This window comes from Eucyclogobius newberryi, unplaced genomic scaffold (genome assembly GCF_026437365.1).
Source record: "Eucyclogobius newberryi isolate DKJ021-1_F unplaced genomic scaffold, fEucNew1.0.hap1 SCAF_17, whole genome shotgun sequence".
NCBI lineage: Eukaryota > Metazoa > Chordata > Actinopteri > Gobiiformes > Gobiidae > Eucyclogobius > Eucyclogobius newberryi.
The window spans coordinates 30,707,172-30,733,307 of NW_027315801.1; the positions used below are offsets into that span (position 1 = coordinate 30,707,172).

The 26,136-nt window shown below is 43.1% G+C and overlaps 1 protein-coding gene across 1 annotated transcript; it reads left to right on the forward strand.

The window, feature by feature from the left end:
• Nucleotides 1-887: 887 nt before the first annotated feature.
• On the forward strand, nucleotides 888-25,928 carry kmt2d (lysine (K)-specific methyltransferase 2D). Its single transcript, XM_072449952.1, is given in 52 exon segments — nucleotides 888-1,052; nucleotides 2,872-2,954; nucleotides 3,097-3,193; nucleotides 3,268-3,470; nucleotides 3,563-3,672; nucleotides 3,748-3,910; nucleotides 4,005-4,176; nucleotides 4,266-4,380; nucleotides 4,517-4,692; nucleotides 4,789-5,009; nucleotides 5,079-5,168; nucleotides 5,280-5,812; nucleotides 5,898-6,011; nucleotides 6,089-6,202; nucleotides 6,274-6,378; nucleotides 6,448-6,629; nucleotides 6,858-7,022; nucleotides 7,092-7,201; nucleotides 7,295-7,336; nucleotides 7,409-7,804; nucleotides 7,913-8,035; nucleotides 8,133-8,254; nucleotides 8,348-8,474; nucleotides 8,545-8,619; nucleotides 8,690-8,767; nucleotides 8,849-9,007; nucleotides 9,091-9,160; nucleotides 9,270-9,508; nucleotides 10,500-10,573; nucleotides 10,938-10,988; nucleotides 11,079-12,611; nucleotides 12,680-12,829; nucleotides 13,204-13,313; nucleotides 13,716-15,319; nucleotides 15,394-15,514; nucleotides 15,586-15,661; nucleotides 15,751-15,817; nucleotides 15,884-16,116; nucleotides 16,194-19,091; nucleotides 19,167-19,331; nucleotides 19,428-19,572; nucleotides 19,641-19,722; nucleotides 19,796-19,968; nucleotides 20,041-20,159; nucleotides 20,230-20,532; nucleotides 20,675-22,046; nucleotides 22,123-22,259; nucleotides 22,341-22,471; nucleotides 22,556-22,841; nucleotides 22,977-23,050; nucleotides 23,122-23,230; nucleotides 23,315-25,928. Coding segments are annotated over 51 exon segments (14,256 nt in total). The 5' UTR covers nucleotides 888-1,052; nucleotides 2,872-2,905; the 3' UTR covers nucleotides 23,408-25,928.
• The last annotated feature ends 208 nt before the right edge of the window (nucleotides 25,929-26,136 follow it).

Below are 26,136 nucleotides of genomic sequence, written 5' to 3' on the forward strand. Positions count from 1 at the left end.
ACCCTAATACATTATGGGCCCTACATGTTAAGTCACCCGTACCAGCTGTTTTAACATTTATTTCCGTCAAAGCCATTCCATCAAAATTAAACCCTAATTATGTATGCACTGGTCATTTTCATGATAGCGGTGGCTTTTTATTTATGTATTTGATAGATAGTTACCTTTAAGTAGCAAAATATGCAGCATATTCTGCACATAGAAGGGTGCACAGCACGTTTGTTTGAACAGCTGGTTTATAAAAAGCATTGCTATACGGGCTAGCTGCTTTATGTGAGTCTGGAGTAGCAACTATCAGTTGCTTTGGCCACTTTCTGGACAAAAATGGAGACAGAGCAGCAAACTATAATAAAACGAATCTGGTATATCAACAAGCACATATAAACCACAGAAGCTATATAGATGTATAGGAATGGGACCTCTTTGCAGAGCACCGTACTGCAGCAGCTGCTGGTGAGCTTGTCACTGCCCGATTTGCATCACTTAAGTAATGTGCGTCTGCGTCAGACACAGAGCCTTATGCTCATATAAAGAATATATATTTACAGTTTGAGTCATTTAAGTGCTTCTAAAATGTTTCTCTGTGGCGTGCAGTAAATACACAATTGCACTAACATTCAATAATGATAGTATTGAAATGTGAAAAAAACTTTTTGTCTTTTGTGGCATATTCATTTATGTTAATGAAACAATCAGTATGTATTGTCAACGACTTTTTATTGTAGAAATCAATACTCCGTGTTTATGTATTTATTCAGGATGTGGAAAACTAGCGGTGTTTGTCCTAATGGTGTTTCTGTACAGTCGCCTTACGCTTGCGTGGAGCATGCTGCAAATCTGGTAGCGACGAGCTTGCTAACATTTATGCTAATGCTACTAGCGCCTCGCAGCCTACCTTCCTTCCGCCGACGTGCACTTCCCCCACTCTCCCTGCAGCCGGCTAGCTGCAGCGTTAGTCCAGTTTAGAAAATGGAGCGACTAGCTGCCTTTTGGAAGTTTTGTGGCTCATTGGGTTTTGCTTACGAATGAAGAAACAACATTGTTTATGAGAGGTGAGTTGCATTGATTTCTAAACCGTATACCACATACACTGCTGAGGCGCACCAACCCTGACCTTAGACCGGTGAACGTTAGCTCGGCTGCGCTATCCTCCGATATGCTAATTGCTATCGTAGCATTAGCGGTTAGCTGCTGTCAGATGGTAATGACTATTTCCTGGAGAAATAGCAGAGCACTACAAACACCTCGGTGTTTTTTGTGTACAGTGTTTGCAAGTGAGTCATTGAACTGTTAATTGTACAGTTTGAGACATTTCATCAATCCGATTAAATCGATGTGATAACGTCTTTGTTGTGATGCTTTGGTGCACTTTGCAGCTACGTCACGATAGGGAGTAGTGGCAGTTTGTTACAGTGAAATGGAGTAGGCTACTTACTGGAGCAGCATCAAATCTTTGAAGGCGATGTTTACATTGACAAGAAGTGCTCAGCCTCTGGGCTGAGTCGTTTCTATTTTAATAAGACTTATGCCATTAAGAGAACAGGCGCCACAAGTATATGAACCAAGGCGGCACATCAATAATGTTAGCGTTACGTTTGGAAATACTGTTTGTAATGTAAACTGATTTCATTAAGCTAGCTGGGAAAGCCTTCTTCACACAGAATACCATAACACGTCCATTTCTAAAACGACCAGTGCAGTGTAACTGGCCGTTTCATTTTTATCAACATTAAACGGAAGGTAGTCCACATTAAGACAGAAAACTTGAAATTGCACAAGATGCATTACGTGTTTCACATAACGTTAAACACAAATCTGACAAAACTGCGCACATGACACGGGCCTTATTGTGTCTAATGCACAATGTATTTTTGATTTTGACGGTTTATTGTAAAGCAATTGACGGCAGTCAGACATGTAACATTTGGAAACATGCTTATGCCGATAATGCCACACTTTTAAGTTAAACTCTACCTAGGTAACTGTCCAAATCAGACCAGGACCTGCAGACCATCACTACAGTAGTATTATAATAGTGTTTACACTATAGTTTGAATGGTTGCTATTTTCCAATAGTTATTTAAATGTTTTGTATCGGAGTGCTGCACGGCCAAGTGTCAGAGCAAAGGTATCAGAGCACCATTGTTGATCTGTCCTAGTTTATAAAGTCTGTGTAGTAGTGTATTTTGAACCGCGATTATAGTGTGTTATACAGTATGCAGCCGTATAGTGTTTTATACAGTGTGTAGCCGTCTTGGGGCAGCATCTGGTGTCGTGTGTTTATATGTGCAGCCAGGCCGAGGACACACTGTAGGTGCACAACGTGAACATGCTCATGGACAGTGTCATGTTTAGGCTAAAATGGTGGTCCCGTCCCGTTTGATATCGTTTGTAGCGCGTCATTACCGTCATTTTAGTGATTCTTCACCGGAACTATGTGAATGACATCGGTTTTACACGAAAACGGCGCTGCTGCAACAGGAAGTCCAGCACGCGGAAGTTCAGCTCTCTTTGTGTATTCCGTTTTCTGGTTATTTTAATTTTGGGAAAGCGTTTGTATTTTTGTATTATACGCATTTATTGGACACTCTTTTTAGTTTGGAATATGCAATCTTTGGTAAACGAATGTCTCTTGCTAAGTGGTTAGATTCAATCTAGTGGCATTGTATTTTGTGTAAAACAAGTTAATATAACTGCAAAGGTGGTTAATACTACCTTAAGAAAAATAAACATGTACTATATAATCTGCAAATCCTTTTAAAAATGTATATCTATGTATATAAATGCAATGTTTAGAATAACAATTGTATTCAGAACATTTGTACAGCTACCCAAGACATTGTAGCAGGGCTTTTATGCTTCAAATCCTAGATCTCTGCCAGGGAGGTCAAATTCTGTGCAGGGGATGGACCAGCAGAAATCCAACAGCGATGAAAACGATTCTGAACCAACGTGTAAGTGTCTCGGTTTGCAGTATCAGTACCCATGTACATTGTCAATTGAGCATTTTGTGACTTATAAATCAGAATTGATATAATATATAAATGTAACTCAAATCAAACCCCACAAAACTAACAAAGTACTATTTCAAAACAGCTGATGAAAATGCCCCTGACAAGCCGTGTGTCCTCCCTGAAGAGGAGTCGAAAGATCTTCCCTCTATGGATGGATCAACTCCTTGCTGCACATCCCTGTAAAAATAAATATTTATCTTCATCTTCAAAGGTTTTATTGGTAAATCTTAACAGCTCTGTTTGTTTTTGACAGAGACAGTGGACGAGCATGTGTTCTCTGCAACTGCGTGGAGCGCAGTCTGCATGGGCAGCGGGAACTGAGACACTTTGGGCCATCTACAGAGAAACCAACCTTCAAGCCATCAGCTTCCTCACTGCCACAGCCAGGGAATGATGACCTGTCTTCCATAGGATTTTCTGAATCCTCGTGTCTAACAGCACTCTTGGATGATTCGGGTACTTTTTATACAATGTATTTCCAACAATGCTTCTAGTGATCTTTAGTAATCTGTGTGTTCTCATGGATGGTCTTCTTGTTTGACATAAAGGGAGATGCTGGGTTCATCACTGGTGTGCTGTATGGTCAGAGGGTGTTAAGCAGACGGACGACGATAAACTGGAGAATGTGGAGAAGGCTGTTATCTCAGGGACACAGAAGGTTACAACACTTTCTCTTCTTTAAATATTTAGATCTACAGATGCATTGCATTACCATTTTTAATTATTTTTTTAGCTATGCGACTATTGCAAAAAGCTAGGTGCAACTATTCGATGCCATGCTGAGGGCTGCTCACGGTTTTATCACTTCCCTTGTTCTGCTGCAAGTGGGTCCTTCCAGTCCATGAAACACTTGGCTCTTCTCTGTCCACAACACATAGACAAGGCTGAGGAGTTGGGTAAGAAACTACCATATTGTTGTTCCATTGTCCAAAAAAAGTGTTTAATGGTGTAATACAATTTGAACTCTTTGTTATTCATCTATATTTGTAGCGGGTGAGGAGTCTTGGTGTGCAGTGTGTGACTCTGCTGGGGAGCTCACAGACTTATTGTTCTGTACGAGTTGTGGTTTACATTATCATGCTGCTTGTTTGGAAATTGGAGCAACACCCATTCAGCGTGCAGGCTGGCAATGTCCAGAATGTAAAGTGTGCCAGACTTGCAGGTAAGACCTTTTTTTCTTTTTTTTACAAACTCAATATTCACACATTTTAGATTGTATACATTTCTTAAATTTAAGAATTATATTTTTAGGCAACCTGGAGAAGACTCCAAAATGTTGGTGTGTGATGCCTGTGATAAGGGCTACCACACATTTTGTCTTCAGCCAGCTATGGATTCTCTTCCTTCTGATCCATGGAAATGCAGAGTAAGTTTTGTTTTTGAAAGGACTTACAGCTGCCGATCCTGTTTAATGGAAGTAAAGACCTTTCACATTCAGGGTAGAAAATATCAATTGTGTCTATCCGTGATTCCAATTTTATATAAATCTTTCCTATTGCCAGCGATGTCGTGTTTGCACCGAGTGTGGAGTTCGAGGAATAGCACTCCCAGGTTCTGCCCAGTGGTTTGATAACTACGCCATTTGTTATGACTGTCAGCGGGATCGCACTTCAGTGTGTTGTGTGTGCAGTACAATGGTAAACCCTTCTGCTCAGTGCTGCTGCACCTTGTGCCACAGGTGAGTCTTATCTTGGCCGAAAATATGTGCTTTGTAGGCATATCCCAAGCCTGAGTTGTCCAAAAGTGCTTACTGAAGATCTCTAAATTCTCTTAGATGGGTACATAGGGAGTGCACCTCACAACAGCCTCAGCTAGAAACAAAGTATATCTGCCTACTTTGTAAAGATGATCATCAGCACACAGCCGATCAAACTGGAGAAGTGTGTGAAGAGGTTGTGGAAAAAGGATCAGACTGCAGGAAAAAGCAGCCAGACCCAGACCTGGGTCACACTGAAACCTCTGAGATTGCTCGATCTGAAACACGGACAGCACTGGGTATGTCAGATGTTACAAAAACCTTTTTTTGCGCAGATTAAGTTCATATTCTAAATTATTTTCTTGTAGGTACATTGGCTGGAGAGAAACCAATGGAGGAGTCATCCCAGATCGAAGGGTTCATTTCAGATAATCATGCAAATTTAATTAGTAACACAAGTAAGTAAAAATATTATTATTGAAAAGACATACTTAATATTGTGTATGGTGTGCCCTATCTAATGATACATTTATCCACATAAACACTTGCACATTCTTTTCAACAAATAGAACAGAGCAGTTCTTGTCTGGAGTCTAATGAAAGAAAACCGTCACAAGATTTCAGCCAGCACACAGGTTCAGAAGGCAAAGATGATACAGACTCACCACTGAACCCAGACCCTGAAAACATGGACGTGGATGATGTGGATGACAGCACTGTAGTGCCACGACCACTGAATACATTTCTTCCAAAGCAATCGGACATTGGCATGGCTGATCTGCAGGACATTTCAACAGATGAAAAAGATGACGACTCTGAGTCACGACTGCTACCTCACTCCGAGGACGAGGATGAAGAAGAGGAGACGGACAAGCAGGATTTAGCTGCGATCAAACCAGAGCTGCTGCTGGATGACATGTCCAACATGAGCCATGGCGACGAGAGCAGCAGTGGTTTTTTGGACTCGCCAGGGGAACCAGACCTCATGCCTCCCTCCGATAACCTGACCGAAACGGACGACTCGCTCCCCTTTGAACCAACGAGAAGTGACAGAGAAAAGTCAAAACGCAGATGTTCTCCAGGACGCTCACGGATCAAACAGGCAAGACATACACCGGTTGAGTTATACTAATACATAGGAAAGTGAAAATCTAAGATGGTGTTTTTTTATTTTTTTGTGTATTCAGGGGCGTAGTAATAGTTTTCCAGGGAGACGTCGCCCTCGTGGAGGCGGTTCAGGCAGGGGGCGAGGAGGAAGGTCGCGCCTTAAAGCAATGGCTTCTTGCATAGATGCATTTTTGGTAAGAACACAATTCTATCATTGATGGGTTTTTAATGTGCTTAGTATTCAGTTTTAATTATTTTAATATGTCTATAGCTAAGCATGACCGCAGACACAGGAGTAAGTAAGGAGGAAGATGATGACGAGGATGATAGTATGCAGAACACAGTAGTTTTGTTTTCCAACACTGATAAATTTGTCCTGCTTCAGGTATGTCTTGAATACTGTTGAGCTTGTTGTGTGTGTTTTGCCAAGTTCATAATTTCAACTTTATGTTTCAGGACATGTGTGTTGTATGTGGCAGCTTTGGAAAAGGTGTGGAAGGGCAGCTTCTGGCTTGTGCACAGTGCTCTCAGTGTTATCATCCATACTGTGTAAACAGTAAAGTAAGTAAAACATAATTTGCCCATTTTGCTAAATGGTGGTGTTCTTAACATAAAATGTCTTGTCTATAGATCACAAAGACAATGCTTCGTAAGGGTTGGCGTTGTTTAGAATGCATTGTATGTGAGATGTGTGGAAAGGCCTCAGACCCTTCCCGGCTGCTGCTCTGTGACGACTGTGATGTCAGCTATCACACCTACTGCCTAGACCCTCCACTGCACACAGTACCCAAGGGCGGCTGGAAGTGCAAATGGTAAGAAATTAAATTGAATATAAGTATTGCTTTGTTGGTCCATGTTTCTTCAAAGGTCTAAACCTATTTAAACCTTTGCATATCATGCAAATGTCCAATGTCAGCCCTGAATTTCTATCACAGAGAAGCGGTCTGTAAGAATTTAGGTACAATGAGATTCACAACTGCTGCTCTGTCGGTTTCTCACATTCATTTCATTTCCGCTAACTTTTGGTTTCTTGTGTTCAGGTGCGTTTGCTGTGTGCAGTGTGGTGCAGACTCACCAGGTTTTCATTGCGAGTGGCAAAATAACTACAACCACTGTGGCCCTTGTGCTAGCCTTGTTACCTGTCCAGTATGCAAAGAAAATTTTATGGAGGAGGAACTGCTGCTGCAATGCCAGTATTGTGACAGGTGAGTTTTGATGCCACTCACTCAAGATTTCCTGTATGGTAAATGTGATGCATATGATGTTTTGTGTAGATGGGTGCATGCCGTCTGTGAGAGTCTGTACACAGAGGATGAGGTGGAGCAGGCCTCAGATGAAGGCTTTGCCTGCACATCCTGCTCGCCATATGTTCCAAAACCTGTGGGTAAGTGGGAAAGATTTGAAGCTTCTAATTGTCCTTGGACAAATTACACATTGTAATTTTTCTATCCCCTCTTCTCACCTTTTGTTAACATAGTGGAGTCTGCAATAATGGCTTCTATAAAGCTAAAGGAGCCAGGTTTGTTCAGTTATTTTATTGCATTCACATGTTTTTGGTTACTGAAGTAATTTGTCATTTCGTTGTCCACAGAACCTCAGTTCTACAGGCTGGAGGGTGTGTGGCTAACTGAGTCAGGCATGTCCCTGCTTCGTAGCATGTCCATGTCCCCCCTTCATAAGAGACGACAAAGGCGGTCTCGTCTCAGCACCTTGTCCTGTGATGGAGGTGTAGATGGATTAGATATGAAGGAGGGGGATGGCGATGGTAAATTGCAAAACTTTTCTATTGATAATAATTATTAATATTGATGGGAAAATAACTTTACCTGTTTTGTAGCCTGTGGAGAGTCCATGGAGAATCTTGGGAGCCCTGACAGAGAAGGAGGTGTTGATGTTGGTCCTGATGGCATTGCTGAATGTGATGCTCTCAAAGGAGCTGATGAGATCGAGGATGGCAAGAAAAGAAAGCGTAAACCTTATAGGCCTGGTAAGAAATCTTTTTATAAAAGCATGTCTGTCCTGTTGTGTATAAATTGTGCCCTACAAATTACTTGCTTGAGCATACATTGATGGTTCATAATCTTAAACTCGACAGGCATTGGAGGTTTTATGGTGAGACAGAGGAAATGTCACACACGATTGAAAAAGGAATTCTTTGCTCAGCTGGCTGGAGAAACTACTTTAGATGGACAACCAATAGAGAGGACCATTGAAGAGGGTTAGTAGGGGGTAATTGATTGTACACTGTAGCGTACATAGGGATTTAAAATAAGGCAAAATGTATTTTGAACATGCTAAAAAAGAAAACTATGCAGGGCCCCATCCAGACACCGACAACATCATGGATCCTAAACCAGCAGATGGAGAGGAACAGGCTAAAAAACGCAGAGGTCGGAAGAAAAGCAAATTGGAAGACATGTTTCCAGCTTATCTTCAGGTTAGTAGTATAATTTAAATTTTCTTTACATCTATTTATATCTTTTTTATAGATTTAAAATTGGGGCAAATTATTATCATTGGTGTATTGCAGGAGGCTTTCTTTGGCAAGACACTGATTGACTTGAGTAAAAAAGTTGTGATGATGCCTTCGGGGCCTCGACCATGCCTTGTTCGACCTCCAGCTTTAGCAGAGCCTGGTGTTAAAACTGCCCCAGAAAGTAAGGCAATTATAAAGTAAAAGAAGGACTGAAGATATGGAACATGTCATCTTTATATTTTTCTCTTTAGATGAGACAAAGGATTACATAATCAACAACCATCCCATTAAGCAGGAAGGGTGTGCCCCTCAAGCTCAGGGAGAAGGTAAATGAAAACTAAGATTAGGTCAAGATTAGTCCGTTTTATGTCGAGCTGTAATTACCATTTTGTTTAGGAGCACCTGTCCCCTCGTCATCATTGAAAGAACAGATGTCATCTCATTCTCAAATCTTAGCTGCAGAGAAAAGTAAAAGTAAGAAAAAGAAAAGGACCTCCAGCAGTTTTGTACATGGACAATATTTTTATGTGTGGTCTCTTTCACCAATTTGTCAAGGTCTTCCTCAAGGGGTGGAGAATCAGGACTCAGAACAGTTCTTCAAAAAGGTTCTGGGAGTGTCGGAGGGCTCCTCTTTGGGCAACATGAAGCCTATTTTGGAGGGCAACAAGGGAGAACTCACTCATAGTGCTATGTCAGAGAGAGCTCCCCTCTCAGGTAATACTTCTTTAAATATTCAGTAAAATTATTTGCTAGCATAATATTACTTATTCTTCAGTACTGATCACATTTTTGTCCAGGGTCTCTGTCCTCAACTGGAATGGTGGAAACATTCCCTGCCCTGTCTCAATCACCCTTTTTTGACATGCGGTATTGCTCTCCTTTTTAATGATAAAGTGATAGTAGTTGATACTACATTTTGTGATGGACTACAAGATCAATATTTTCTGATTTTTTTTTTTTACTTGCGTTTTTGTAGGGACCGTGCTGGATTGTTTAGTCCAGATGACGGAGATGACAGTCCATGGGCTACTCCCTCTACACCAGCAACGCCCTCCTCACCCCCAACTCCCACTGAAGCGGAGGGAGACGGCCTGTCCTACAACCAGCGCAGTCTGCAGCGCTGGGAAAAAGATGAGGAACTAGGGGAACTCTCCACCATATCTCCTGTGCTTTATGCCAATACCAACTTTCCTACTCTTAAACAAGATTACCCAGGTGACTATTGTACTTCAACAATGACATTATGCTTTATTTTAGCATTTGGTTATGTATGACATATAATTTACATTTGTACATTGTATATTCAAACTGCATTGTGGTAGCTAAGCTGAATCTGGTGGTATGCAGACCCTGCAGTGTGCAGTCACATCTGCACATGCCTGGCTGCGTCGGAATACACTTTCTCCACTACTGCAGCTCTATTTTCTTTTGACCTAAAGTTGATTATCTAAACTTGTCCCACGTTATGCATACCCATTCATCTGGTCAGAACAACAATGGCACAAGAAGTTTGAAAGGAAAGAATAAGGCAAAGTCATGTTCTGGCTCTGAAGATGGGGCTGAGGTGCTCTGTGGAAAGTCCTGTTTTAGTTCAGTCTGTGTATAATATATGTATAACTAGGTTGCTGCTGATTTTCAACCTATCAAAATTACTACCTTCCTTCAAAACTTTCCGTTACAGCTGAAAATTGGAATTCTCGATTAATGTAACCTCTGCATGGTTTAATCCTGTTATACTGTAGACCTGGTTTAGGTCTTTAGTTAGGGGTCTCTGTATTGTTTCCCATAAAGAGTTATTTTTACAAACCGTAAATGGCAGCGCAACGAGTCAATAGAACAGTGACGGCAGGTCTTATGGGGTACTGTTATTTACCTAAAAAACAATTATTACATCTTAGTGTACAAATGTAGGCAAGTTTACATTTACAGTGATATTAGGCATGTTAAGAATCAAATTTTTATTATTCAGCATAATATAGTTCCTAAATTCTTGGGGACGCTACTTGAAAGGGGCTGAAGAATTATTGGTAGCTTCCAAGCTACAGGTTGGAGATCACTATCTTAGCAGTAGTTGATGTGAAAAGTGCTCTAAACGTCATTAAAACAATGCTGATGGCTCTCGGTTTTGCACAATCCACCTCCCTAATGTTTATACTTTCTGTAAAATACAAACCTGCATTCACATTTCCCCTGTTTGCCCCCACAGACTGGGCAAGTCGCTGTAAGCAGATCATGAAAATTTGGAGGAAAGTATCTGCTGCTGACAAAGTACCATACTTGGTAAATAAGATCATTATTATTTACTTAGAGAGAATTGCACTGGCCATTTGTTCACGTAGCACTAGAACCAGAACTTTACATACGATACACTGCATACAAAACTTGGATCTATTTATCCCCAATGTTTGATATCAAATCATACCATGTTTCTGACATGGTTATTTAATTATATTTGATTATTTAAATTTATTGTAATATTAACTTAACCCAATGTCAACTTAACAGTTAAGTCTTAACCCAATGTGGTACTGGGGGAGCTCACAGGGATAGATGGAGGCCAAGTGAATGTGACAGGGGTGATATGTTCACCACTGTGTATATTATATATAGATAGTCTTTGACGTATTATTTTGAATTCTTTTAGCAAAAGGCCAAAGATAATAGAGCTGCTCAGAGGATCACCAAGGCACAGAAGGTGAGTCTGCTGCTTCATTATAAACTCTAGAAACAACTAATGTGTCGTATATTAATCATTGTTTTAATATTGACTGTTCATTTGATACAGCAGGCAGAAATTCAAGTATGTAGGCCTGTTACTGCAGAGCCCGGACAGGTGAAAGTGGAACGGCCCAGCTTACACCTGCATATCCCTCCACCTTCCGGCTCCACGTCTGTTTCCTCTCAGCCCAGCTCGGCAGGAAGTCCTTTCCCTTTTCCCCAAGATTCGGGTTCATCCTCTGTCTTTTTCTCGGATGGACCCGTTAAAACTCCAGGGTCAGCTGAAATCCGGACAGATCCACTCTCCAGGCTTCCTTCACAGTCTTGCACTCACCCACCTACACAATTTTCCCATTCAGGGGCAAGTCCATTACATGCCCCCTCCTCAGGTTTTCCCTCTTCCGGCCCACTGGGTCCTCCTCAGGGACGGCCAGCCAGTCTTGGTCCCTTTGACATGCAACCAGGAACACCTGGAACCCCAAGACGGGCTCAACAGGTTGACCCTTATTTTAGATCACAGTTGCAGCAGCAACAGGCTCAACTGGCACAATCCCAGCATGGTTCTCAGGAGTCTTTAGGACCTCCACAAAGTCCTCATTCACGAGGTCATGGTTACAGCGAGTCTTCGGTCTTCTCTCCTAGTCCCAATTCTCTTTATGGGGATCCTTTCAAGATTCAACAAGGGATGGGGAGAACTGAATTTCATTCTTCACCATCTCCCTCTGCTTTGGTTTTGTCACCTGCAAACACGGGACAGTACAGGGCTGATTTGAGTGCTGCTTCACCCCGCTCTTCCTCCGTAAGACCAGACCCAACTTCTAACAGCCCTGCTGGTATGCTCGAGTCAGCTGGTAATTTATTTAAGGCCCCTATGACACCTCGAATGCACCAAGGCGATGGCTGTACCCCTCAGCCCGGAGCATCTCCAAACCATCCATCTGAAGTCTACAGGCAGTCCCCTTCTAATGCTTATACCGAGGGACACAGTCGGTCCCCACTCACTCCAAGACCCCAGTCAGGAGACAGCCCTCTGCCCCAGAGAAATGCGGCTCAGCCAGACCCATGCTCCAGAGTGCCCTCCAGCCCTCAATCCCAGGGAAGCTCCCAGTCTCCTCACACGCCGGGTGGTTCTAATGAGGCTGTCCAGTCGCCAGCTCCTCGGTTTCAATCCCCAGACCCAGTCTCTCAACCTCCATCCAGACCTCAATCTAGAGATCCATTTTCTAATATACACAAACCTCGTTCATCACCATCAGAGGGAAATGGGGGTTACAAAGGTTCCCCTCATCATAATCCGCCTTTTTCTCCACATCAAGGCAACAATTCTCAAGTAGATCCTCTGTCTGGTAAACCATCAATGGCTCACTACAGTGGTAGTCCCAACAATTCAGGACATTCACTACCGCCACAGCACACTCAAACAAATCAGGGACAGCTTCATCAACCCCATCCACACCCTACCTCTACCTCTCAAGATGGTCTTGCTGTGCGGCCTGTTGATGCATCTCCTCAGACCCCTTTGTCAAACTCCCAAGACGGCTCCCAAGAGGACCCTGCTTTGATTGGCTTAAGCCCATCTGAATTGGAGAAGCATAGACCGGTATGTTTAATGACCATCTGTATCTTAGAGCTTTTTCCGTGTTTTACTAGTTTTACCCCCCCTTTCAGCGTCAAATACTTCGGGAATTTGTAATTCGACACCAGATTCAGAAAAAGGAGGCCGCTGCGGCAGCCTCTGGAAGCACATCCCCCGGTTGGTCTGGAAGTGAGGCTCGTGCTTTTCAACAGGAAAGCAGAGCACCACCACCATATCCACAGGTAATCTGAAAAATCCTTAATAAAACTATTCACTTATATTTAAATATAACTGTTCTTGAATTAGCATCTCACTAATACCAGATATAATACTTAAAAGAGCTACAAAGATGTGCCAATACGCTTAAATTTATATTATTTAAACCATTGTGGCCATTTTATTTTCAAAATAATCAGTTGTATTAAAGGGTAGACAAATTTTTCCTCCCACAGTAATATTTGCAAGATTAGATAAAAAGAAATACAATATCAGCATTTTCTTTTTGCTGAAAATCGTGTGATTTCCCTTCACAATAATTGTGACTCTAAATTTGTGACATTCCAAATATACCAAAATACTAAATGTGTTTTCTTTTGTTGTTTGTTGTTACTTTCAGGATCGTGTGACTCCTGCTGTTACAACGCAAGTGTCCAAGACTCCTAGTGTTATTTCCAGTGGTCCCCAACAAATGGGAAACTTGCCCATCATGGATCCTTGTGCAGTACGGTTAGTGCCTCACTGCAATAAAACAATACACTTGACTCCCAGATAGCGCTGTGTACGACATAATGTTACCAATACAATACTGAAAATAAGGTACTGTAATTTTTGATGGGCCTGCGAGAGGACAATAAATTGTTTTTTGCACCCTTACCACAAAGTAATTGCTTAAAAGTACAGTTCTTGTTCAAAGATCTGGTGTTGGATGACATTTATGAATATAATGATCCTGTTTTATTAATTCATATAATGATTAATACCAAAAGACATACCAAAAAAGAACTATTCGGGTACCAGGACCGTGAATCTGATACCTGAAAAATATTCGAATGTACTCAGCCCTATTGCAACAATGTTGCAAAATATTATATAGCATTATATAGCTAATAATCTTTTGTACTATTCCAGGCTGCCCGGGCCCACTAGACCTCCAGGCATGTTTGCCCGTCCACCCATGCCTCCTCAGTGGCCAGCTCAGGGTCCAGGTCTACAGAGGGTTTTGCAACCGGGCATGGAAGCAATGAGCATAAGGCATAATCTCAACCAGGCAGTTAACATGCACGATATTGGCAACCCCCTCAACTCAATTCAAGGAGAAAACATACAGACACTGAGCCACGGGCCACCACCACAGTTTATTGAACTAAGACACAATTCTCAGAGGTTGCCGATGAGGCCCCATTATATGCCACGTGGACCACAGCCTAGACCACGACTTTTTGTTCCCCACCAGGAGATGATTGCACCGTACGTGCAGCAGCATTCCATAGCTCAAAACAGCTCTGTTCCTTCAGAGAAATCACAGTTGGGCTTACAGCAAGGTGGATCAGTTCTAATGCCTCAACAGATGGCAAGCACAGTAACAGGTTCTTCATCTGTAAATCCCCTCCCCCAGCCAAGTTTAGTCGCTCCGTCTGCCAATGATCACAGTGAGGAACTACCAGAGGCAGACCTGGAGGGGCTTGGAGATACTGGAGGTGATGCTGGTGTCGAGGATGAGGATGATCTTGCTCTGGACCTGGATCCTGATAAAGGGGATGATGCTTTGGGAAATCTGGATAACCTTGAAGCCAATGATCCACATCTCGATGACTTGCTAAACAGTGATGAATTTGATCTGTTGGCTTACACAGACCCAGAATTGGACCAGGGAGACCCAAAAGATGTCTTCTCAGACCAGCTAAGGCTGGTTGAAGCTGAAAGTGAGACCCCTTCCTCTGGATCCGCACGTGTAAAAGTAGAGGACAAGTTACACAGGCAAAAGCCCTCTTCGAAGACTGAGGGCAGCACTAGCCTGATGTTGTCTGCTAAAAACAAAGGTGCCGCCAAAGTGAAAGTTGAAGATGGATGTCCGGACACTCAGCAGCAGCTCTCTGGTCTGGCTAATGTGAAAACAGAAATGAGTGATATTCTTTGTGTGACCAAGTCTCATTCAGAAAACCAGCAAACCTCTCTAAGCTCTGTTCAATTAGGGGGACTTCCATATCCCCTCACAAACCAGAGTGACCACCTGTCATTCCCCTCAGAGGCTCCACATACAGATGTTACTGATGATCCCCTGGGACTGCCTGATGTGGGTGGACAGTCTCCTGCTGTGGATTTGGCAAAAGTTGAGAGCTCTTTAGATGGTGAGCTGCCATTATTAATACAAGATCTCTTGGAACATGAGAAAAAAGAACAACAAAAACAACAGCAGCAACAGCTTGGCAGCCTTCATCAGGGGGGACTGGCACCTCCATATGCATTACAGGGTCAGCCAAACCCACAGATGTCCACTCAGATGATGATGCATCACCGTCCACCTGTTCAAGGGATGATGTCTCAACAAGGAATAGTTCCACGAGTGCCGAATCTTATGCAACAAAGACTCATGGCTCCTGGAATGGCAAATCAGCCTCATATAAACATTTCCCAACAACAAGCAATGATGCGGATGGGGCAGCCTGGAGCAATGCCGTCACATCCAGGAGTGAAACGGGCCCCTATGGCCAACAATCTCTTTCCAGATAAAGGCAAGAAAAACTTTTCTTTTCACTCTCCCACAGCATGTTTTCTCTTTTATAATTGCAATGCTTTTATTTTACAGACATGGACAAATTTGTAACGGATGACATAATGGATCCCATTGCTAAGGCAAAGATGGTGGCACTTCAAGGAATCAAAAGAGTACTTACAGACCCAATGGTTGTTCCTCCTGGCATTAACAGGTATTTTGTGTTTTATGTGTTTATCTCACGCGCAATTGCAAGTATAAATGCAAAGCTTCATTTTATTTCAGGCAACAGGTTTCTTTGCTTGCTCAAAGGCTGGCTACTACTACTCCTGGCACAGATATTACTTCTGGACCACCAAAGGTAACATACCTTTAAAAATATATATATTGGTTAGAGCTTGCTCTGAATGCTATAATAATTTTAAAATTAAATGTTAAATTTGATTTTAGGAAGGGGAACCAAGTGACTCAACTCAGTCAAGGCCGAACCCTCCCCAATTTGTCCAAGGAATTATCAGTATGTACATTGTTTATTAATTGTTTTCAGACACATTTTATATCTAATTCGTCCACACTTTGGTAGATGACGCAGAGCAACATCAATATGAGGAATGGCTACTGCACACACAGCAGCTATTACAAATGCAGTTGAAATTTTTGGAGGAGCAGATTGGAGTCCACCGCAAATCTCGAAAGGCACTCTGTGCGAAACAGCGTACAGCAAAAAAAGCCGGCAGGGAGTTTGCGGAGGCCGATGCAGAAAAGTTGAAGTTGGTCACAGAAGAACAAAGTAAAATTCAAAAACAACTTGACCAGGTGTGTACACTTAAAAACAAACCAGTAATAAGTTTGTATAATTTTTACAATACACTCTTGATTCATTACATTTACAGGTACGGAAACAGCAGAAAGAGCATACAAATCTTATAGCTGAGTATAGAAGCAAACAGCAGCAGCATCAGCAAGGCTCTGGACTTCTTCCACCTGCACACCCTCCACCAGGTCACCCTCCACCAGGTCACCCTCCACCAGGTCACCCTCCACCAGGTCACCCTCCACCAGGTCACCCTCCACCAGGTCATCCTCCACAGGGCCCTTCACCCCACATGTTTCCCACAATGCCTGGTCAGATGATTATGGGTCAACAGGGAGGACATGTGGTGGGGCAACATGGTGGGGTGCCTGTTCGAATGCCGCAGGGGCAGCCCTTCATGGGAGGACCTCCACAACCCCAACTTCCTGGTGGCTCTAGGCCCATGGGACCTTCTGGTGCCCCAGCTGGGTTTTTCCCGATGGGACCAGGAATGCAAGGGGCAGACCCAAGAATGATCCAAGAAAGACAACTTCAACACAGAATGCAGCTGGCAAAGCTTCAGCAGCAACAGCAGCAACAGCAGATGATGATGGCGCACTCTGCTCAGTCTGGCGTACTTCCCCAAACACAACCAGGGATGATGGGGAACCCCCACATTACCCAGCAACAGCCAAACACACAACAAATTGTGGTGAATCAGGCTAATCATCAAATGGGTGGGGGTCAACCTATCTCACATACCTCACAAAACTCTTTTGGGGGGCACACTCAGTCTGTAATAATGGCTAACCAACCAGGTGCACAACAGCAAAGGCCACAGGTCGTGATGGGATCTGGTGATTCTTGTTTTAGGAGTCCTCATACTCCACTACAGCAAAACAATCTTTCTCAACATATGGTGGCCTCTCAGCAGCAGCAAATGACCCCACAAAAAACAGCCCAACTCGCCAGTCAACCAGGCCCAGAACAGGGAACATCATCTCAGCCCTCCACTCCACAAATGGGCTCCTCCCCTTCAGCAGGAGGAGCCACACCTCAACCACAGTCTGGTTTTGAAAACTCAAAAACATCTCCACAGCAGAGTGGGCCCGCCACACCAAACACAAATGTCTCAGCAGACAATCCGAGTGACTTGGGAAGTCCAAAAAATCCACAGCATCAAAATCAAGTCAATACCTCTTTGCAAGCCAACCAATCCACTGAACAGCAAACATCAAATGAAAGTCAACAATCTGGAAATCATCAACAACAACCCACTCTCCAGCAGCAAGTGTCGAATATGGCAGAGAAGCCTGCAATTGTGAAACAAGAAGGGACACAGCCAAGTATGTGTGTTCAGCAGCAGCAGCAGCAGCATCAACAGCAGCATCAACAGCAGCAGCAGCAGCATCAACAACAGCAGCAGCAGCATCAACAACAACAGCAGCAGCAGCATCAACAGCAGCAGCAGCATCAACAGCAGCAGCAGCATCAACAACAGCAACAGCATCAACAACAGCAACAGCAGCAGCAGCATCAACAACAACAACAGCAGAGCTTCATTCAGACTTCACTTGGTCAGCAGACTGCAGTTGGTCTAAACCCGCAGCACCAAGCTTTATTAGCTCAGCAGCAAAAACAACAGGCCATGATGGGCATAATAAGGGGACCGCATCAGGGTATGATTCCACCAAGGCCTGGCTTTCAAGCTACACATAGTCGACCACAGATAAACATCCAGGCTATCATTGCCCAGAATCCACAGCTGCGTAACCTTCCTCCTAACCAACAAATACAACACATACAGGCCATGATAGCTCAAAGGCACTTGCAGCAGGGCCAGATGATGCGAATGACAATAAACTCAGGCCATCAAGGCCCCTTACGACCCCATTTGCCCCCAGGACAGGTCCCACAGATGAGGCAGACTATGGGGTCTGGAGGAACTCAAACTGGAGCCTCTCCACAGATGCAGCAGGGAATAATGCCCCACGGCACACAGCCTCCACAAGCCATGGAGATGATGCATCAGCAGATTATGAGGGGGCAGGTATCAATGCCATGCTCCCCCATTGACCCGAGTCGCATGTTAAGACCTACATCTCCACAAGTAGATCAACAACGACATCTTCTCATGGGTATGCGCCCTACTACTCCCAACCAACAAGTCATGCTGGCTACAGCTGCTGGCCGTATTCAAGGATCTCCTTCTCATGCCTACTCACCCAGAGCTCCGTTTGGCATGAGCCCAGCACATTCAGCCTCACCTCATGCATCAAATGTGTCCTCACCAAGAGCTGACAGTCGGGCTGGAATGGGTAGTCCATATAATGTTAAAGCTTCTCCGCTCCGATCTCCTGGCGCAAAGAGTCCACTAGATTGTCCTGGACTGAAAGTAGAGACCCAGGCGTCTGGTAATGAAAGCTCCCAAACAGCATCATGTATTCCTAATGGTCCACTGAAATGTGTTAATATTGCCCAACAGCTCCATGTTCAGCAGAGCCCCTCTGCTCATCTCCAAGGGCCTGGAGCAGGAGGAATGTGTGAGAAGACACTTCATAACATAAAGCAGGAGCCCAGAGAAGTGTTGTGTAATGTGCAACCAGACCCTCAACATAGGGTCATGAAACAAGAGGCCAACTATTCTACCTCTGAGAATATAACTCTAGACCCTAGACAAGATAATAGACCTGAAACTGGACAGCAACTGCTTCAAAAACTACTTAGGACTAAGAATCTTCAGCTCGGAGCTCAGAGGACGTCTGATGGAATCCACAATGAAATTAATGGACACATAAACAATAAATTGGCAATGCTGGAACAAAAGCTTCAAGGGACACCTCAAAATATGGAGGATTTGCAATCTCTTACAAAAAGGCCGCCCTTGCCTAAGCCCAAACGTACAAATAAAGTAACCAGTGGACCCAATGCAAGAAAAAAGAACAAGAAAGATGAAACGGGGAAAAGTCCAGAAGCTCTCATGAAACAGCTCAAACAGGTATTGATTCTTCCTATCTTTGATTGTCATGAGAGTGAGATCTGTCTTCTATTAGTGTTACTGTTGATATTTCAGGGTTTGTCTCTGCTGCCTCTGATGGAGCCATCCATAACTGCAAGCCTAGATATTTTTGCCCCTTTTGGGAGCAGTTTGCCCAATGATAAAGCCCAGCTGAAAGGATCATTTGGAAATGCAATGTTGGACAACATCCCAGACTATTATTCTCAGCTACTTACAAAGGTAGGACAATTAATCTCTATCCACTTGGATTTCACTTAAATCCACAAACATTTAGCAGTTTTCAAGATGCGTTTTTGTGCAATCCTGTCTTTTCAGAGTAACCTTAGCAACCCTCCTACACCTCCGTCGTCTCTGCCTCCCACTCCTCCTCCTTCAGTACAGCACAAGCTGCCTAATGGGATGACTACTGGGGAGGCGCTTCCAAAAAGTAAAGAAACAGATGTTGCAGTAGAGCCAATGGGTAAAGAAATAAAGACATGACTGTCTGAATATGATATGTCTGGATGTTTAAGACTGTGTTCTTGATAGACACCTCGTCTGAAGCAGTTAAGAGCGTCGACATTCTGGCAGCTCTTCCTACGCCACCACACAACCAAAATGAAGACATCAGGTAAAAGCCAACATTTGCCCTCAAAGGTGAATATTTATTTAAATGGTTGGTTAAATGTAAACATTTTGAACAGAATGGAAAGTGATGATGAAGATGCACCAGAAAGCATTATTCCAGCATCATCCCCAGAGAGTAATGTGGGAGAAGGAACAACACGTTTCCCTCAGCTCAAAGAGCCCAAGGAAGAAGAGACAGAAAGAGCTATATCTCCCATAATTCCTCTCATTCCCCGCACACCTATACCAGGTACGCATTCATAGAAATGCTTTTAATTTAAATATTCTGTTTGATTAAAATGTAAACCTTAATCTCTTACAGAATTTCAAGAAAATAAACCACTTGCCGGAGATAAGGCGCTTTCTACTTCAAACCATCTCAACAGACCAAAAAATAATGAAGTTTCTGTCACCTTCACACTGTCTTCTGCAGCTGCAAAGGTAATGTCAAAAAAGACAAATGTTTTATTATGAAAAACATAGTTTAAAATGCAAACCTCTTTCCTTTCAGAAACTAAACCATGTGATGATGGCCATGGCTCAGCTCCTAAGCATCCGGATGCCGGGGTCTTATGAGGTGACTTTCCCGCCTCAAGGCCTGGATTTTGATGGATCCAGTAAGACGCAAGGGCAGTCAGGTATTACATTAAGTTTTTTTGAGTCATGAGTTATGTTAGGAATGGGTCCAAATTGTTCTTTTCCTGCAGGTTTCTCTGCCAATTCCAATCCAGATGAATGGCTCAGACAGTTTGATGTGTCGCTCCCCGGCTGTACACTCAAGAAACACGTAGACATACTTTCACTAATCAAACAGGTACCATTGGACACATGTTGATGCCAGAATTGTTCATTGTTGTTTTAGCATTTCAAATGGTAAAGACATGCCCGTGCTTATGTTGTAAAGCCTTTTTTTTAAATTTGCAATCTGAATCGTTGATTTGCTTTTGGTTCTTTAGGAATTTGCAGAAAATGAGGACAAGCCAATACTACACTTTTACACCACCAACGTAAATGATTTGGATGTTCGGCACCTTCCTATTATTCCGGTTGAGGAATCTCCACCTCCATCACCATCACCACCACCTCCTCCATCACCGCCACCTCCAGATGACCAAGACTCATCAACCCAAGAGCCTATTTGTGAAACAGATGCATCTAAAACCTCTCTTCCTTCCTCTCCTTCCATGCATAAAACCGAAGAAGTCAAGGCCAAGATAGAGCCAGAACAAGAAGGTGAAAGTGGAGCTTCACCACCCAAAGCCTTGGAATCTGAAAGTGCTTCAGATTCAGTCTGTCCTTCAGAAACGGTTAGTGGTTCATCTGCTGAAGAGTCGCTAAAGATTAATATTAAGGAGGAGGATATGAACACTGACATCGCTGAGTCCGATGAATATGTTCCTAATGTCTTGGAGTCTTCTCCAAAATCCATGAAACAACGCAGACCGCTCTCGCCTGAACCGGAGGTGGTCCAACCAAAAGTGAAAAAATGGAAAGGGATTCGATGGAAGCGTCTTCAGTTTGTTATCACTATTCGTAAGGGTGGCTCCAAAAAGGAGAGCAGCCGCGAAGTGTCGGAGCTGATGGAGCGACTACGCATCACTTTTAGACCAGAGAAAATTCCTCGAGACAAACGCAAATGCTGCTTTTGTCATGACGAAGGTGACGGGGCCACGGACGGGCCAGGGCGCCTGCTCAACATTGACGTGGATTTGTGGGTGCATCTGAACTGCGCTCTATGGTCTACAGAGGTCTATGAGACACAAGGAGGCGCTCTGATCAATGTAGAGGTGGCTCTGCGCAGAGGGCTGCGCACACTCTGTGCCTACTGCCAGAAAACTGGTGCTACCAACAGCTGCAACAGACTGCGCTGCCCCAATGTCTATCATTTTGCCTGTGCCATCAGAGCTCGCTGCATGTTTTTCAAGGACAAGACTATGTTGTGCACACAGCACAAGCTGAAAGGCCCCAGTGAGGATGAACTGATCACTTTTGCTGTGTTAAGACGGGTCTACATTGAGCGTGATGAAGTGAAGCAGATTGCTAGTATCCTCCAGCGAGGAGACCGAATCCACTTTTTCAGAGTAGGAGGTCTGATCTTCCACGCTGTTGGTCAGCTGCTGCCCTCACAGATGCCCCTTTTCCACTCCGCCACTGCCATCTTCCCTGTGGGCTATGAAGCCACTCGCATCTACTGGAGCACGCGCATGCCAAACAAACGCTGCAGATACCGCTGTCGCATCAACGAGGACAATGGCCGGCCTCTTTTTGAGGTGCGGGTTCTGGAGCATGGCATGGAGGATCTGCACTACCGTGACAGCTCTCCTGAGGGTACAACTCACAAGCTCATATTGCTGCATTTAACTATGATCCAACTGTGACCTAAAATGTCCCTTTGTGATAACAGGGATTTGGAACCGAGTGGTTCAGCAGGTGGCGAGGCTTCGGGAGGAGTCTTCTATGCTGAAGCTCTTCACAGAACACCTGAAAGGAGAAGAGATGTACGGACTCACCATACACGCCGTCATGCGCATCACAGAATCAGTAAGAACTCAAAAAGGGCTCTCTTCCACCCGGAAGTCTTCCTGATCCATCTTTTAATATTTAAATGAAATTGTTTTGCAGTTGCCTGGGGTGGAGAGTTGCCAGAGTTACCAGTTCCGTTATGGGCGTCACCCTCTCATGGAGCTCCCTCTCATGATCAATCCCACCGGCTGTGCCCGCACCGAGCCCAAAGTCACCGCACAGTGCAAGAGGTGAGCGGGCAGTGAAGACGCTCCGTATCTAAGAATTACATTTCACATCACGAGAAACTAATGAACTTCACTGTTCTTCTGTAGGCCTCACACGCTCAACAGCACCAGTGTTTCTAAAGCCTACCAGAGCACTTTCACGGGAGAACTTAACACACCGTACAGCAAACAGTTTGTCCACTCCAAATCGTCCCAGTACCGGCGCCTGAAGACCGAGTGGAAGAACAACGTTTACCTGGCTCGATCCCGAATCCAGGGCCTGGGGTTGTATGCTGCTAAGGATCTGGAAAAGCACACCATGGTCATCGAATACATTGGCACCGTTATACGCAATGAGGTGGCCAATCGTAGAGAGAAGATCTACGAGTCTCAGGTTAAACATTTAGGCTCTACAATATGCATAGATCATTGTTATGTTTTCTCAGTGCTAGGGTGAACTGTGCAAAAATATTGTTGCATTGTAAGTGCAGTAAGTCTTTAATTCAATCTACTATTTTTTTTGTCTCAGAATCGTGGCATTTACATGTTCCGCATCAACAATGAACAGGTTATTGATGCCACTCTGACTGGTGGCCCTGCCCGGTAAGCCTCGAGATGAATTTACATTATTGGCTAAATTTTTGTCTTCAATGATCCCCTTGTTTCCTGTCCAGCTACGTCAACCACTCCTGTGCCCCCAACTGTGTGGCGGAGGTGGTAACATTTGACAAGGAAGACAAGATCATCATCATTTCTAGCCGAAGGATTCCAAAGGGAGAAGAGGTTTGTGTCAAAAAAATCCTGCTTTTGGACATGATATTTATAAAGGTCATGCGTATGAACATGTTTGTGTTTTCTTTACTACAGCTGACGTATGATTACCAGTTTGATTTTGAGGATGATCAGCACAAAATCCCTTGTCATTGTGGAGCCTGGAATTGCAGAAAGTGGATGAACTAAAGAAGTATTCCCCTCCCAAAGGTGCCAGAAACATGTGCGCCAAAGCCTTTGAATCCATCTTTGCCAGTGCATAAGCTGAAAGATGTGGAGGTGATGTGGCCTCCACCAGTGAAAGACTAAAGCAGTGACCCCTGTAGCCAAAGGTATGAAGAGCATTAATCAATAAAGCAACAACATTTGCAACGTTCATCCGAACGAGTGAAAATACGTCCTCCTCAGCCAACAGCCCTCTTTTTCACGACTGTTCTCAATAAGCTTGCAATCCTCAACATCTACCAAATGATCCTGACCTTCTGATCTCAATCCTCTTATTACAGAGCTCTGCCGGAGCCGCAACAAAAAGCCATGTTAAAATACTGAGAGTGAACTTGATACATTTTAATGTTTTGAGACGGACCTATTTCCTGCTCTTTTACACTTTACCCTCACCTTCTTTAAAGGCACTTTCCCATCAGCTCATCAATGAAGACAACATGATATTATTGGCTCGCGAGACAATCAGGACGTGGCTCTGTGTTAGAGCTGCAAATGATTGATGGAAAAAGGTGATTATTAAATTGGAGATGGTTTTTGTTCTATGGCTCAAGTTGTGTGTGGAGTCCCTAAGGTGGGTTAGTGTGACCCTGTCTACCTCATTGATTTAACGGGAAGTGACTGCTTTGAATAATAACTGTTAACTGCTACTGTGGAAGGGGGATGTTTTTTTAGGCTTAGCCTTCTCGGACAAGCAGGGAAACTTAAGCAGCAGGTTTGCTCTGTCTACTCTATGCTGGTGACGATTTACAATAATGAGCCAACATAATTATTCATGAATTATTTATACAGAAGAGATATATGACAGTTTTGATAAAAAAGAAAATCACAGCTTAGCAGGTGTCGTGTATGCCTCTAAATCATGGACATTAATGTGTTTCTTTAAGCGTTTTTAGCTGTGTGAAAGCACAATAACCACCTTTTTAGTTGTACGGACTGAGCGAGCGGCTCTCGGATCACACTTAGGACTAGTCTCATCTCCAAACGCACATTTGCTTTTGCTTCACACATTCAAGCACCACTGCTGCCTCCAGGGCAGTGGACCAATGACTACTTTATATCCCACTGCTAACACTTTGAATCATGTCTCTTCCTCTGTGATATTTAGTGAACTGTTGATAACTTTACTGTAGTAAGTCTTTCTCTGTCAGAGCGCAGCCTGCTGGCTTTCAAACCCCCTGAGCGAGTTTTTTTTAGTGCTGGAACTGTCCCATGAGGCTGGTCTCAACGCAGGGAAAGACTTATTGAAAAAGGGCATTTTTTTTCACCTCGATGTAAAAATGAATGAAATGTCTTTAAAGGGAGCTTTACTTAAAACTCCAGTACCCGTACTACTTTTCTCCCTCTTCCCCTAACCTGAAACCTCACATAATTATTAAATGCAAATTGTACAAACTGTATATATGGTATATGCATCAGGGGTAGCAACTCTATCCTGCCCCTTTGTAATCAAAAAGTCAAGAGTCGACAAAATCGGAAGAAACAACCACTGGATATCATTTTAACAAAGTTGAAGCTGTATATAAATATAAATATGTGTAAATGGCAAACTAATATCTTTATGTATATGAATCAGAGTGTTTTTGCATTGGCCTGTTTTCTATTAGTGTTTTTGCTAAAAAGCCCTCAGACAGGTTTGTTAAAATATGTTCTCTTGAATCAGTCCAGGCTGAGGGCAATACGTTTTGCTAAAGTTTCATGAGGAGCGTTCTTGGACACAAATCACTTCTTACTTACAGCAGTACTTTGGTGCATAGCATCTCTATTTATGTAATATTGTTTGTGTTTTATTTATACTACTGCTTGTTGATTATCAAAACCTGTCCCTTTATTGGTCGCAATCAGAATCATGTAGTTTTGAATGGAAAACCCTGGACTTGTACCCTAGTGCTTTTGGTTTGGATCTATATTTTCCCTCTAGAAGTGAATGTGCTGGTGAACCTCGTGAACCTGGCTTCCTGTTGTATGATGTAAAAAATGACTTTGTTAACTCCATACTTAACCTGGTAAAGAATTGCACTCTCAGACTATAATGGAAAACTCCTCTAAAGTGGTGGTGGATATTAAGTACACGAAGCAGTGAAATATATATATTTTTGGTATGTTTCTATTTCAAGGGAAGACCATGAGACATTATCCAACTCACTGGATTTTAACCTGAATTTTTTAAGGTTCCTAAATCTTAATTTAAGTTCTCTGCGTATCTTATTTAATAAAGTTTTGCTCAAATTAAAATTGTTTTTAACCTCATACTTTTTAAAAAAGATATTGCATCTGTACAGCAGAGATACTTTTAGGGAATATGAATAAATATGTTCATTTTTACTGTATGTGGCATGTTTTGTATGGATATTATTTTGAATTGTACATATTTTGGAGAACACCATAGCGCGTGTCTCTTTATATACAGCTTTCCACTCCCTCTCCCATCTTATTTCTTTGTCTGCTTTTGTTTCTTGTAAAGAAAAATAAAATGCATTTTAAATAAGTTCCTGGACTCAAGTTGATCTTTCGTCTGAGCCTTTTGGACCAACATTCAATTTAACTTCATTTGGTAAAATCTAATGTTTATACAAAAGTTCATTTCATTTGATGTTTTTACTGTACTAAACAAAATCCATGTTACTTTGGTTATAATTTTTGGTGAGAGAAAGTTCATTTCCACCTCCAGAAAGTTACTGTTACTTTAAATAGCA